The sequence below is a fragment of the Rhincodon typus genome, chromosome 13, assembly GCF_021869965.1.
Source record: "Rhincodon typus isolate 14 chromosome 13, sRhiTyp1.1, whole genome shotgun sequence".
In the NCBI taxonomy this organism is placed as follows: Eukaryota; Metazoa; Chordata; class Chondrichthyes; order Orectolobiformes; family Rhincodontidae; genus Rhincodon; species Rhincodon typus.
In genome coordinates this window covers 19915229-19930815 of record NC_063344.1, presented here as the reverse complement: position 1 = coordinate 19930815, position 15587 = coordinate 19915229, and the positions used below count along the sequence as shown (strand labels likewise).

Below are 15587 nucleotides of genomic sequence, written 5' to 3'. Positions count from 1 at the left end.
ACAGTGCCCACAAATGATTAACCACGGACTAACATAATCATCTCCAACTTGGTCATGATATTGTGCTGTTCAAAATATGCCATGTTTAATCTGTCCCAGGCAGATCCATTGCTCATGGAATACTGAATCTGCATTCATTACCATATTTTATTTTGTCATTGGTGGTTTGTAATTGCCTTACAGTCTGAGAAGCAGAAGACAGTTCTAAAGTCTACCCACTTGGAACAAGAACCCTATTCATGCTGTTGGACTCATACTAAATGGCTTATGAGTTTTGAAGCCAACTGAGATATCGTATTCTTTTCCCCTATTGTTATTGTATGCAGTTAAGTGTTTGGAAAATGAATATCTAAAAATTGTGTCCTAACATTTGCAGAGGGCATGATGTTTATCTAACTGAGGAATATGGAAAATGCCATTGTAGTTATGATCTTCTATACATATACAGTACATACAAGCATATGAATATGCAAATTTGCAGTTGGAGAACATCACTTTGTTCCTCAAACCTGCTCCTGCATTCAATAAGACCATTGATTGACCTGATTATTCTTCCAATCCTCTGCGTATCAAATGTCAATTGTTATGGATTAGATCAGGCCCCTCAGAATATTTAAGAAGGTAGCCTAGACCCTATTTTTTTCTTATTTTAAAGGCAAATATAAAGTGCTGTGTTCCAGATGCAATTCAACTGCTCAAACTACTCAGCGTTAAGCAAAGCACAATTTATTCAAACACTATAGTTAAGATACAACAAAAGCAAGAAGAACATAGAATAACTTAACTTTATCGGAAAATTTAACAGAACAATAGATACGGTAAGTATTATTAATTAACTGTTCCAAAATAGTAACATCCCACAAGCACACCTGTTGGCAAAAAGGCAAAGTCAGAAACAGATTGTCTCACATGCAATCCAGTGGCAGCAGAGAGAGAAAAATATCAAGCAAAAACTCAGAGAGGGTCACAGCCAGGAGACATTTCCTGCAGCTTCCAACCCTTCTGAGACTCCAACAGCAACTGGTGCTGAATCTCAAAGCTAAAAAATGAAAAACTAGAAATCCTGGTCTGTGAGTGCTGGCCACAGTCATTCAGGCTGCTTCTATTGTTCCAACTTAAAAAAAACTCAATGCCTCTCAAGCTGTTTACTTTATGGGCCTGCACTGGCCAGCTCAGTGTCCCTGCCTTAAAACCTCTCTTTAAAGAAACCAGGGCAAAATACACCTCTGAAAGCCATAGCATCATCTCACTATTTACCTCTGATTTGATACTTAAGGGGTCTGCTTTCACACTTTATTTCCAAGGCCTCAAAATTCTCTGCAAGAATACAAATTCTTCTTGTCTTTATCATAAAATATTTTAAAATAATGAGTCACAGTTAAACATTGTAAAGAGGAAATATCCTTTCCAAATCCACCATCTGAAGACTTCTGTGATCTTACAGATTCAACTAATTGCCTCTAACTCTTCTAAACTCCAGTGAATACAAGGCCAGCTTGACTACCTCAACATAACCTTTCAATGCGTTGGTAGCCTCAGATTTAAGTGCAACTTTTTAAGCTGGTTTTCTGTTTTCAGTTCTCTGTCCTTAGTCTTTTGTTCTTTCCTGAATCTCTATTCCAGTTTCTTAAATACTTTTTTCTCTTTTTATTCCCTTAAGATGAAATATTTTCATCCCATTTTCCATTATTTTCAGTTCCATTTTTCCTTCCTTCATCATCTCTAGTAACCTCATTTCTTTTTCATGCTTATGCTGTTTTAACTGTAACTCAATTAGAACTACATCTGATGACTCATTGCTTGGAGTACCTTGTGTCTCTTTTATTTTTCTATTGAAAGGGGGATTTTATGCTTTGTTATCCACTTAGACCAGATGAGACTCTGGTTAAATTCCAAAAGTCCATGTTAAACAACCTATTCCCCAAGGAATGTCCAAAAGTTCAATTTTCCATTTTTCATTCCAGAAAAATATATGGTTCTATCAACTTGCTGTAATGCAATTTATTAGAAAATTTGCAGAAATTATGATGTAGGATTTGGAAGTCAGTCAAATGTTAAAGTTAAGGATTCTAATGGACCTGGAAAAAAAAAATCTTGCCCAACAGCAATTTTGTTCTGTAATTCATCAATATTAACGCCAAGATGAATATTACCAGATAGGTAATCTAATGAAAAAAAAACTGCAATAGCTTCACAATAAGACAGTTCCAATAGAAAGTAACAATGCTATTACAATTTCAGCACAAGATGACTAGATCTTGACTCACTCTGTTTAGTGAAAAATCCTTATTGCTTTAAAACAACAGATCACAAACACCCAAGACTTGTTGGTGGAGCAGATAGATGCTCTGGAAGGTTGGAGATCCAGAAAGGAGAGACTTGGGGGACTGTGTGTGATTCACACTGGGATTCACTGGATGCCCGTGTTGTGTGCGCATCACTGAAATGTGGAGAAGTAATATCGGTACTCAAAGGAGCTCAATTTGGAGAGGGCAGTGGTCCTATTTGGCAGGATGTCTATGAATGCCAGGGAAATGAGACCAGTCTCTGGTACTGCCCAACTGCACAAACAAATCAAAAGAACTGCACGCATAGACATGACATCAGTATTATTTGTTCTGGTAAGTGTTTCATTCCTTCTTATCCCTGCTTTCAAGTGGAACATAGTTTAAAATCTGACCATTTTCAGTCATAGATTCACAGCATTATTTTTCAATATATTAATCATGTATATGGAAAACATTGTTGATACTTAGTATCAGACCCAGATTGCAGTTGCTTTTTCATTATCAGTGACTGGATATAACATTGTGGTATCACATTCCTCTCCTCATTATTGAGTTTCAAGAGTCTGCTGGGTTAGAAAATTTGAATGACTCATGAACCTCTGAGTGGTTGCCTAGTTTTATACTTAGCAGCCAGGGAAACATCATCTACATTGGGCCTTTATTATGCTGTCACAGTATCAAGGTATCAGAGATCGTCTCTCATTCTTTGAAAGTCTAAAGAATACAAGGACAGTTTCCCAAAATCTGCCTTATAAGGCAATCCAGCTATAGGAGGGATGTTATTGTACTTGAAAGAGTTCAGAAACAATTTACTGGGATGTCGCTGCGACTGAAGGGTTTGGGCTATAGGGAGAGGCTGAATAGGTTGGGGCTATCTTCCCTGTATTGTCAGAAGCTGAGGGGTGACCTTATAGAAGTTTATAGAGGTTAGAGAGGTTCTCCCCTTTGAGAATTTTCTGCACCCTCTCTGAGATATCTTTGATCCTGGCTCCTGGAAGGCAAAACACCATTCTGATGTCTCGCTGTCACTTACAGAATTGTCCAACTGTGCCTCTAACTAGAGAGTCCCCTGCAATAATTAATCATTTGGAACCTGACACGCCCCTCATTACATTAGTCTTGGTACCAAAACCTGGCTGTCAGTGCTACATTCCCCCAAGAGCCCATCACCCCCTACATTTTCCAAAACAGCATACTTGTTTGAGATTGTGATAGCCACAGGAGACTCCTGCACAAACTACCTCCCTCTCCTAACTTTCCTGGAGGTCACCCATCTACCTGACTGTATCTTCTGTTTCAAAAACAAATTTGCTGTAAAAGCTCAGCAGGTCTGGCAGCATCTGTGAAGGAAAAAACAGAGTTAATGTTTCGGGTCCGGTGGCCCTTCCTCAGAACTGATGGTGGCTAGGAAAAGGTCAGTTTATATGCAGAAAATAGGGAGGTGGGTGGGGTAGGGAGTAAACGACAGGTTAGAGCCCAAAGAGAGAGAAAGACAGTTGCACAGACAAAGGAGTTGCTAACGATCAGGCTGGGAGGGTGAATAGTTGTTAATGTGGACTGTTAATGACTAACAACAGGGGGTGTGTAATGGTAGGCTATGTGGTAACAAGGAACAAAAACAGCCACAATTCTTTCCCATCCTCCATCTTGGATTCCCGAGAATCCTTGATGGATAGAATGAATAGCCAAAGTCTTTTTCTCAGGGTAGAGGTGTCCAGAAGTAGAGGACATGGGTTTACAGTGAGCGAGGAAAGATTTACAAGGGATCTGAGGGGCAACTTTTCATGCTGAGGGTGGTGGCATGTATGGAATGAGTTGCCAGAGGAGGTGATGGAAATGGGTACAATTACAACATTTAAAAGCCATCTGGATTGGTACATGAATAGGAAGGGTTCAGAGGGGTATGGAGCAAATACTGGAAAATGGGGCTTGATCAATTTAGGACATCTGTTCAGTGTGAATGAATTGGACCGAAGGTTCTGTTTCCATGCTGTATAATTCTTTGACTCCATGACTTTATGATTAGTCTATTATACCCTATCACACCACTTCTATGGCTTGTGTATTATTCCTTTGGTAAGCAGGTCAAAACTTAATGCAGTATGCTAAGTATAGATTTCTATACAGTTGCAGCAAAACATATTTTGTTGTGTACTGAATCCCCTTGCAATGAAATCCAAAATACCATTTGCCGTCTGACTATCATGCTACCTTTTATGTGACTTATGAACAAAGATCATTTAGCTATCAATACTGCGCAAAATCCGAACATTGGTTTCTGCCTTTCTTATCAAATAAGTATTCCTTTATTGTGTAGACAGAAGAACAGCAAATAGGAAGTTGCTGCAGATGAAAAACAATTCCTTTGTCCTTGTCTTCATGGAGGATGATGCAGAAATATTTCTCAGAAAAATGGTAGGGGGCTTTGAAAATGGAAAGTCGAAGAAATTAGTATTAATAAAAAGTACTACTTCACTTCCTTTATTTTTTTTTTATCCATCTTAATTGGTGAACATTCTTGAGCATTCAGTTCCCAGACTTAGTCACCCTGCAATCAAAAGTCATTATATCATACAGTTCTCTTTTTTAACAGCTTCAAATCATTAACCTCATCAAGAATGCCACGTGTATTCAGATAGAATGCCTTTAATTGCCCTTTTTCACATTATTCCACAAACTGATTCGAATAAATGTTCTCTTTAACATTGTCTATCAAATAATATTGATGACTGTTTTCTTTTTCCAACAATCAGTTTCTCTTCCCTTCATTCTGAGCTTCTTCTCCGGATTCCATCCAAAAGGCAAGTTTATATAAACACTGGCCAACAGCAGCAAAAAAAAATGTCACTGCCAGGATTATAATAATTTAATCTCATCATTATAAGATGAAATCACCAATGTTATACAAACTACATCTGCCCATGAAGTATTGTCCCAATGCCACAGGAATCTGAAGCCTTTAATTGTCCATAAGCATGTTTAATAGCCAGAGGTACCTAAACTACTGTTGAGATTAATGCTTTTGAAGTCTATCATTTAATTCTCTTTCCTAGGTCTCCAAAAAACCTGTTTTCCAGACTTCATCTCTGTTCCTATCTAATGCTGTTGGTACCAAAATGGAAGATAACCCCTGTCTGTTCACTTATCACTAGAATAATACCCCACAGACACTCTGTGCCACCTTTGCCCCAAACACCATTGAGACAATATATCATTGTGGTGTCAAATTTGTGGCTTAAGAAATGTCTGTTTTCCCATTATTTATGAATACACTGTCATCATGGCTTTTCTACTCTTCCTTCTCCTCACCTTTGCAGTTGAGCTACTGTGATGTCAGGGTCTTGGCTCATGCTATATTCTACAGAATAATTTTCATTCTGATCAGTATCCAAATGCAAAATACTAGTAAGCGACATTTGTTCAGTAGAATAACCATGTAATACTTCTGCAATTCTCATAGACTTTTCTGATGAAGGGTCTAGGCCCGAAACGTCAGCCTCTCTGCTCCTATGATGCTGCTTGGCCTGCTGTGTTCATCCAGCCCTGCACCTTGTTGTCTTGTATTGGTAACCCACTAATTTGTTGCATACATATTCCAAATTGGCAGTGTAACTATCTCCCATCTCTGCTTAACAGTTGCACCCCAATGTCTGCAACTACTACCAGGCGTCTTCTGTAGCTGCTGATATTTCTTGCACATGTACTTGTTGAGGACATATGATGCATTCATACCTTGCAAAAAAAAAAATGTGGGATGCATATTCAATTTGACCAAGCTACCTTAATTTTGAAAACCATTCTTTGGAATTAGAATAATTTGACAAACAGCTTCATTCCCTGCAAATAAAAATTGAAACAAATATCAAGGAAAAGAAAGGTAGAACATAAAGAGCACCCCCTTCCCCTTCACTAAAATTGTTCACTCACCAAACTCTCAGCTTCACATGTTATACTCATGGTATTCCATGGAAGTTGCACTTAGACCCACATATTTAGACTACAACAGAGGCAGAAAAAGCCAGCTCCAGTAAAGCTACCGTAACCAGATAAAACTAGTTAATTAACTAATTGATCACGACTACTCTCCTGTGGAGAAGTTGTTTTTCTATATGTAGTGATGGCAGAAATTCCAATTTTACTTGAACAGTAAATTTCATTCAACTGGTACATGCAGGACTCAGTTTGTTGTAAGAGATAAGCCCTTATAATTCATTCATTTAGCAGATTCTGAGCTTCTCACACAGTACAAGCTACACTTACTTCAACAAGAGTTACAACAGCTTTTCTAAAGTAACCCCTGTTCTTTCACTGTGGCACTGCAATGTTTCACTGCTGTGATAAATGAGAATATTTTGGTCACCATGAATTGGTCTTTCTCAAGATTTACACTCTTTTTGTTTTCTTGTTTGGATGATTCCTTTTGTGTACATGAAGAAGTTTATCCAAATAAATGTAAATCCACTGAAAAATGTTCATTCTTCTTGGACAAAGGACAAAGGAGACCACGGTTAGTTGGGGGCAGTGATACCTGCTCAGGAAGAGTGGAGATAATGTTTGACGACACCTGGAAAACAGTATGTGATACGTATTGGGATTTACAAGATGCAGCTGTGATCTGCAATCAACTTGGTTGTGGGACTGCGATCTCAACTCCAGGAGGTGCATACTTTGGAGAGGGAAATGGGCCTATATGGAATTATATCCACGTTTGCATTGGCAATGAACTCCATTTGACTGACTGCCCGATTGCATCCTGGGGAAACCATCAGTGCACACACAGAAATGATGCTAGTGTCATCTGTTCAGGTAGGGATTGATTCATTGTCAAATACCAAATAATCTGATAATGTTACTTATTTGTGAATTTATTTGCAAGAGTATGTTCTGCTTGAATTGTGACTTATCTGTGAAAAAGATGTCAGAGCTACTCATTTCTTTTCAATTTATCCTCATTATCAGAGGAAATTGAAATGAATCTGTTGAGCACTTCATGTGAGGGGCCCAACTATAAATCTGCACATGTCAGTTGTGCTAGATATGACACTAATTAGAGTTACAACTAATTCTCAAAGCAATATGATTCATGCCATGTTGATGTGAGTTCACGACAATGAAGCAGGTGTTCATGGCTCAGTCACAAGTGGGTGTGTATAACTCCTGCCCAGATTAACACATATACTTTGATATCAAGTGTTTGTTTTTGAATTTGATATGCAGAGTTCAGACTCACAGCACACCTGTAGAATGGAGTACCATTGAAAGCATATGTTGGCACATCCACTCGCACAATTCTAAGGGTTAAATTACAAAGAGAGCGTGCATTAACAAAAGACTTTTCTTCCCTTGCAATTAAAAAGTTGTTTGATTGTGAATTTTAATATTGTGCAAGAACTGATAACATTGATAAAGTTTTTATTTTGATGCTGGTGCCAGAATTCAAGATGAAGGGACATTAAAGAAACATTACATCAGTCCAAATAAAAACCAAAAGAACTGCGGATGCTGTAAATCGGGAACAAAAACAAATAAAAACTTTGTTTTTATTACATCAGTCCATTCAGGACAAAATTTAAAAACATTTTTTTCTTCAAAACATTGAAGATGTCTTGTTGTTCCCCACTCCTCTGTCCATGATCAAAAGAATAATGGATGCCAGCTAACTTAATAATTTTAAAAGTGAGAACAATAATTTTTCATTATCCAGGGATACGAGGGCACACGGAACCAAGATTTGTAGATTTAAGTCAAACACAAATTGAATGGTAGAAAGGTCTTTAGAGGCTGAATGCAACACTACTTTTTCTGAGATTGCTCTTACTCACAATTTGTTTGCTTCATTGGTCAACACTTCAATACCACAGCATGGTGGCGCACTGGTTAGCACCACTGCCTTATAGCACTAGGGACATAGGCTCGATTCCACACTTGAGTGACTGTGTTTGTGGAGTTTTCATGTTCTCCCCATGTCTGCATGGGTTTCGACCTGATGCTGTGGTTTCCTCCCACAGACCAAAGTTGTGCAGGTTAGGTTGATTGGCCATGCTCAGTTGCCCATAGTTTCCTGGGATGTGTAAGCTAGGTAGGTTAGCCAAAGGAAATGCAGTGTTATAGGGTAGAGGGGTGGGTCTTCAGAGGGTCGATGGGATGAATGGCCTGCTTCTACACTATAGGGATTGTGGTTCATGCCAGTTTCTTTTAATATGTTACGGGAAGCACACATGACTTGAATTCACTCTTCATAGATGCTCTGAGAAAGTGAATCTTCAACTGAATTATGAATTATTTTTGACTGAATTAAAAGTCTACTTGCTTCCAGACTAATCTGAGAGCTTTACAACATTCTGTATCAAATTCTTCAATGTCTATAACCAGCTTTGTGTTGCCAGCATCATGACTGATGGTGCTTGGCCAGTTGCGAAGATCTAATCGTGCAGCAGGTAGTGAGGGAACCTGTGTAAGGAAAGCACACTGCCTAATTATGTCTCCTCATCTGAGATGCATCCATTGATGGCAATATTGGTCACTGTAACTACAATGGACTTCTTATTCTGGTGAAATGCAATCTTTGCATAGAGGAAGCCCACAACAATGGTTTGCCATGAGCACAGCGCTAAATTGGATAGTTCCAGTGCAAGCCTAATTGCTCAAGACTGGGTATCCAGAAGGTGCTATTGGCTATAATCAGCAGTAATGTTTTGTTTCACCACAAACTTTAAGCACCTGGAGTGTCATACCTTTCACTGTACCATTATCTTTGAGGTTGATGACCAACACTCCCCCAGTGAGGAGTGCAAAAGACTATGCCAGCAAAAGACACACCTAAGACTGAGGGGTAAAATGTTGAGAAGCTTCAACTAAGGTGAAATGCCATACTAAACCATAGAATTGCAAACACAAAGTTAAGTGAACAAATTGATCAGATTAGCCCCTGTAGCCTTGTCAAATTGTGTCATGAATTCTGGAAAACTAACTAAAAAGCTATTTGAAGATATTACAAAAGCATTCCTGTTCACAATGGATGGATGTGCTCAGTACAACACTGTAAAGGACAGGGCTGACACATGTGCAAGCATGTACCACTAGAAGTGCCCAGGAGATTACCCTTTATATAGCATCTTCCCGGAGTCACAGTGGTCAAATGTCAGCCAATTCACTTTGGTCCGCTGAATATTTAGAAAATAAAACAAATGAGTGCGACTGTTACAATAAAGGCTGGATGTTCCAAAAAATCTTGGTTGTTACATTGAAAACAACAAAAAAAAACTTGCTGAATTTGGTACCCAGTGCACAACTTTAGTCAACTGTTGCCTCTATCATATGTGGACTGCGATAGCAATGTCAATGTCTACATATTTTTGTTGTGACTTTTTTGTGAAATATATTCAAATTTATTGGAAAATGGCACCAGAACTGGAGAAGGAGGGACTGTTCTGATCAGTTGGTCTCTACCTGCATCATGCTGAGTCAGGGGTCATGGCAAATTGCCTAAGTCTGGTGATAGACGTTTCAACTAAATAGTGTGGGCAATCAGTTGCATTGATAATTATGGAGACCGTTAAACATGGTGGGGGGTATCAGCAGACGTTATTAAAGGTTCCAAAATAAGTCAGAGAGTATGTAAAGGGTCAGGAATCTAACATCAAGCACAGCAGATAAAGGGACAACTATGAGAAGGGGCCAGTCAACAGAGGATGTTGTACTTTAATGCACTTGGTATACAAAACAAGGTAAAGGACCTTGCAGAACAGATTGAATTTGGCAGGTATGATGTTGTGGCTATCACAGAGATGTGACCGAGTGAGACCTGGGCTAGGAACTCAATATCCAAGGATACACATTGTATTGAAAGGCCAAGAAGATGGGCAGAGGGGGTGGAGTTGCCTTGTTACTGAGAAATGAAATTATACCGACAGCAATAAGTGATAAAGCAGTGAAATACATAGAATATGTGTGTGTAGAGTTGAGGAACTGCAAAGGAAAAGAAGACTCTTATGGGAATTAGGCACAGGCCTCCTCGCAGTCTTCAAGACGTGGAGCAGAAAATTAAGCAGAAGATAGAAAAGACATGTAAAAAAAAATTATTACAATAATTGTGGGGGAATTCAACATGCAGATGCACTTGGAAAATCAGGTTGGCAGTGAATTTCAAGAAAAGGAATTTGGGGAATGTCTATGAGATGGCTTTTTTTGGAGCAGCTTGTGGTAGAACCCACTAAGAAACAGGCAGCTCCAGATTCGGTGATGTGCAACATGGTAGTCTTGACAAGAGAGCTTAAGGTGAAGGAACCCCTTGAGGAAGTGACTATAATATAATAGAATTCACCCTGCAGTTTGAGAGGGAGAGGATTGAATCAGATGTAGCAGTATTCCAATTGGGTAAAGGAAACCACAAAGACATGAGGGAGAAGGTGGCCAGAGCTAATTGAAAGAAGAGCCTAGCAGGGAAGTCAGGAATTTCTGCAGGTAATTCGGGAGGCATAGCAGAAACTCATCCCAAGAACGAAGAACCATGCTAAGGGGAGGATGAAACAACCATGGCTGACAAGGGAAGTCTGGGACAGCATAAATGCAAAAGAGAAAGCATAGAATGTGGTGAAGACTAATGGGAAGCTCGAGGATTGGGAAGCTTTTAAATTCCAACAGAGGATAGCTAAAAAAGCAATATGGGTGGAGAAGATGAAATATGAGAGTAAATTAGGTAAAATTTACAGTGTAAAAAAAAATTGCAGAAGTTTTATTTTAGATTTATAAAAGGTAATAAAGAGGCAAGAGTAGACATTGAACCCGGAGAAAAATGAGGCTGGAGAAGTAGCAATGAGGAATCAAGAAATGGTGGAGCAACTGAGTAAGTACTTTGCATCATATTTCACAGTGGAAGATACCAGCAGCATACCAGAACTTCAAATCAGTCGGGGGATGAGGTGTGTGTAGAGGCCATCACTAAGGAAAAGGTGGTGGGGAAGCTGAAAAGTCTAAAGGTGGATAAATGATGCAGAACAATTGAACTACACTGCCAAATTCTGAAGGACATAGCTGAGGAGGTTGTTGAGGCATTGGTGGTGATGTTTTAGAAATCACTGGAGTCTGGGAGTGTCCTAAAGAATAGAAAAGGGCCAATTTAACACTCCTGTTTAAGAAAGGAGCAAGGCAGAAGGCAGGAAACTGTAGGCTGGTTAGCCTGATCTTGGTCATTGGTTAAAAAAAAATTAGAGTCCATTAATAAAAATGACATTTACAGTACTTGGAAGTGGATGATAAAATAGGTATTGGTAGGCACAGCTTTGTCAATGAGAGATCATGCCTGACAAATCTGTTAGAATTGAGGAGGTAACAAGCAAGTTAAACAATGGAGAGCCAGTGAATGAGATATACTCATATTTCCAAAAGGCATTTGACAAGGTGCCACACAGGAAGCTGCTCAATAACATAAGTGCTCATGGTGTGAGAGGTAAGGTACTGGCATGGACAGAGGATTGTCTGACTGGCAGAAGGCAGAGAGTAGAGATAAAGGAGTCTTTTTCGGGATGGAAGCTGATAATTGGTGGAGTTTTGCAGCGGTCCGTCTTGGGACAACAGTTCACATTATACATTAATGATCTGGGGAAGGAACTGTGGGTATTGTTGCTAAGTTTTCAGATGATGCAAAGATAGCTGGAGGGACTAGTCATGGTGAGGAAGCAGGGAAGGCTGCGAAAAGATTGCACAGGCTCGGAGAGTGGGAAAATAAGTGGAAAATTCAATATAATATGGAAAAGTGTGATGTTATGGACTTTGATGGGAAGAATAGAGGCATAGAGTATTTTTTAAACAGGGAAAGGCTTTGGAATTCTGAAGCACAAAGGAATTTGGTAGTCCTAGTCCAGGATTCTCTTAAGGTTAACATACAGTTTCACTTGGCAGTTAAGAAGACAAATGCAATGTTACCATTCATTTCAAGAGGGCGAGAATACAAAAGCAGATATGTACTCCTAAGTCTGTAATGAGGCTACAGCCAAACTGCATTTTTAATATAGTGAGCAGTTTTAGGCCCCATTTCTGAGGAAAAATATGCAGGCCGTTGAGGGCATTCAGTGAATGTTGACAAGAATGATCCAGGGATGAAGAGGTTGTCAAACCAGGAGCGATTGAGGACTCTAGCCATGAACTCGAAACAGATTGGAAGGATGAGGAAAGATCCCAGTTAAACCTACTGTATACTGAAAGGCCAAGATACAGTGGACATGGAGAAGATGTTTCCAATAGTGGGAGAGAGGAGGACCTGATGGCACAGCTTCAGAGTGAAGGGACCTCCCTTTACAACTTAGACCAGAAGGAATTTCCTCAGCCAGAGGTTGGTGACTCTGTGAAACTCATTGCTGCAGAGGGCTGCGGAGGCCAAGTCATTGAGTGTATTTAAGACAGGATAGTTCAGTTCTTGATTAGTAAGGGGGAATCAAGAGTTATGTGGAGAAGGCAGGAGAATGTAGTTGATAAACATATCAGCCACGATCCAATGACGGCGCAGATTTGCTGGGCCAAATGGCCAAATTCTGCTCCGATATCGTGTGGTCTTGTGGACATGAACCCCCATATTCAGAGGGCACCCTCAGTCATGATATTTAAAGAACAATGCGCTACATCAGATAGATTTAGCGCAGATTTGTTAATCCAAAGATTCACTGCAACAATTCATCAAAGCTCCATCGCCAACAACTTGCAAGCCGAGATGTCGATTATTTGTGTGATTAAAGGCAACAACCTCTGGGGAACACCAGCACCGGCGATTTTCCTTTCAACTTGCACACCACTGTTCTTTGGCAAAATACCAACTTTCCTGCACCGTCATACTCCTTCAGTTCCGGGAACTCACTCCCTTAAAGAATTGTGACTTTACCTGCCGAATTATTTGAATTCCCGAACCGTCACTGGCCTTTCCAGCGACAGCTGCACATCTTCAAAGTATACAATAGTGCAATTGAGAACGTACCTCCTCATTTTATCTTTCCTGCTTGTAAAGATCTTGTCCTTTGGAGCATAGCAGCTCGAACCGAATTTTTTGAAATGTTAATCTTCCTGATTATCTCTGCCTTTCAAATGCGGGCTGCTTTCCCTTCCGGTTTTCTATTCACTATTCAGTAACTGGGGGAAGAGATAAATCTTCTCCCAGTTAATGAGATGAATGGTTATAATTTACATTCAGACGATTCTTTTTAAAACATTGCATGAATATTGACTATCCAATTGCATTCTTACAGGTGAAGATTGGCAGTTACGACTGGCTAACGGAGAGAGTATTTGCGAAGGCCGTGTGGAAGTTTATTATGACGGTGTTTGGAGGAGAGTGATTGACACTGAGTGGAATTTGAATGAAGCAGAAGTGGTGTGCAGACAGCTGAAATGTGGCTCTGCAATAAACATTTACAACCACTCGAAGTTTGGAAAAGGCACTGGACCGATGTGGATCAGTAATGTCAGGTGCAATGGAAGTGAACCCTTCCTGCGGAGTTGCCGTTTTACAGAAACGGAGCAGTCATCTCTTGCAGATGACGTGGGAGTGGTTTGCTCTGGTATGGCCTTCTTTCTTTACTCATATATAATCATTGCCCTGCTGCCAGCAATGTGTTAAAGTCCCCTGGAGTCATAAATAAAACTAATACTATGTTCAGAAAAGTGGAATGATTTCTGTTGGATGGGGTTGAGTGTTATTTGAACTGCACCCATCGAGGTAAGTTGAGAGTATTCAATCGCGTTCCTGCGTTGTGCCTTATAGATGTTGGGCTGGCAGTCGGGAGATAGAAAATGAGATGCTAATCAAGTAATTCCTTTTTATCTGATCTGCGCTTGTAGCTACTATATTAATATGTCTCGAACTCAGTTTATGGTTCATGGTTATCACTTAGAATGTTGATAGCACAGGACATGGCAATGGTCAATTTTAGATATTATAAGAGCTCAATTGAAATACTATTTTCACTAAAAGTGTGCACAACTATTTCACTGCTGTAGTTTAGAGAAGTAAACCCACAGTGCTGTCCAGCCTGACCAAAACGACTCTCAAACACCCATTGGATTAATGACAATGCCTTTGGCAAAATCTAACCAGCAATCAGCTGTAGCACTACCTTGAAGATAGAGATAGACAAAAAATGCTGACCCTAACTATGACATCCTTGTAAAGAGACTGGAATATAAAACTTGGAGACATCATTTTTCAAGCAGATTCAGATGTAGCTGAGCTCTGCATGTTAAAATCATAGAGTTATCATTTTAAATTTTCCTTTCGTACCCATGATTATTTGTAGGACTGTAGTATCTGTGTTAGGAGGGGCTGTGGTTGATAATTCTCAGCAGTTCATTTTCATTTTGAACGTGGATTGGACCTAGGATAGTGAGACAAAGGAGCAGATTGCACTATTGAATAAGATCATGGTTGACTCCACTTTCTTGATTTTTACAACAAACCTTGAATCCTTTACTGATTAAAAATCTGAATTGATAATGGAAACAAAAAGGCACAAAACATTCAGAAAAATGGAACAAACTGATCATTGCATGTAAACAGTGAGCAATGGGATGTAAATTTGCAACAAATTTGTTACATACAGTGCAGGAACCGTCACCTGGACAAGAAAATGTTTGATGTAATTATTTCTGGTCTTTCAGATCATATTCAGATACGATTGGTGGATGGTGAAAGTCGCTGTGCTGGAAGAGTGGAGCTTTACTACAATGGAAGCTGGGGAACTGTATGTGATGATTCCTGGGATTTAGCAGATGCTCAAGTTGTCTGTAATCAGCTGAAGTGTGGACAGGCTTTAAACGCAACAGTTTCCAGTTGGTTTGGTCCAGGGGTAGGGCCTATTTGGTTAGATAATATTTACTGCAGCATGAATGATTCTGTCTTGTGGGAATGCCTGCCGGGGCAGTGGAGCAAGAGCGACTGCAATCATAAAGAAGATGCTGGAGTTATTTGCTCAGGTAACATGTCCTTTCAAATATTCACCCTTTCCAGTCCTTTCTGTTCAAAACTAATGACTTTTTTTTAAAAAGAGCTCAACGAACCACTCCTAAATATTATTACTTTAAAAATACATATGAATAACAATCCATGCAGAGGTTTGTTAAGAGCATTCTGTTTGATAAAATTTGTTTGTAAGATTATTGAACTTGATATTGAATCTGAGTCTTACTGGAATACTGCTTCTGACAGAATTGTTGGCGTGGGAATGCAGTGGTGTGTTGAAGTGGCAGGCAACTTCAAACAAAGTGCTCTTAACAAATCTTTGCATGGATTCGTATTCATATGTCTTTTAAAGAAAT

General features: G+C 39.5%; 1 protein-coding gene across 1 annotated transcript in view; it reads left to right on the top strand.

The window, feature by feature from the left end:
* Window positions 1–15587, top strand: part of LOC109910450 (deleted in malignant brain tumors 1 protein-like) — a 53877-nt gene that overhangs the window by 21909 nt on the left and 16381 nt on the right. Inside the window, exons 5-8 of the mRNA XM_048604381.1 lie at window positions 2307–2621; window positions 6780–7094; window positions 13523–13834; window positions 14931–15245. Coding sequence (XP_048460338.1) covers window positions 2307–2621; window positions 6780–7094; window positions 13523–13834; window positions 14931–15245 — 1257 coding nt within the window. The remainder of the gene's footprint in view (window positions 1–2306; window positions 2622–6779; window positions 7095–13522; window positions 13835–14930; window positions 15246–15587) is intronic.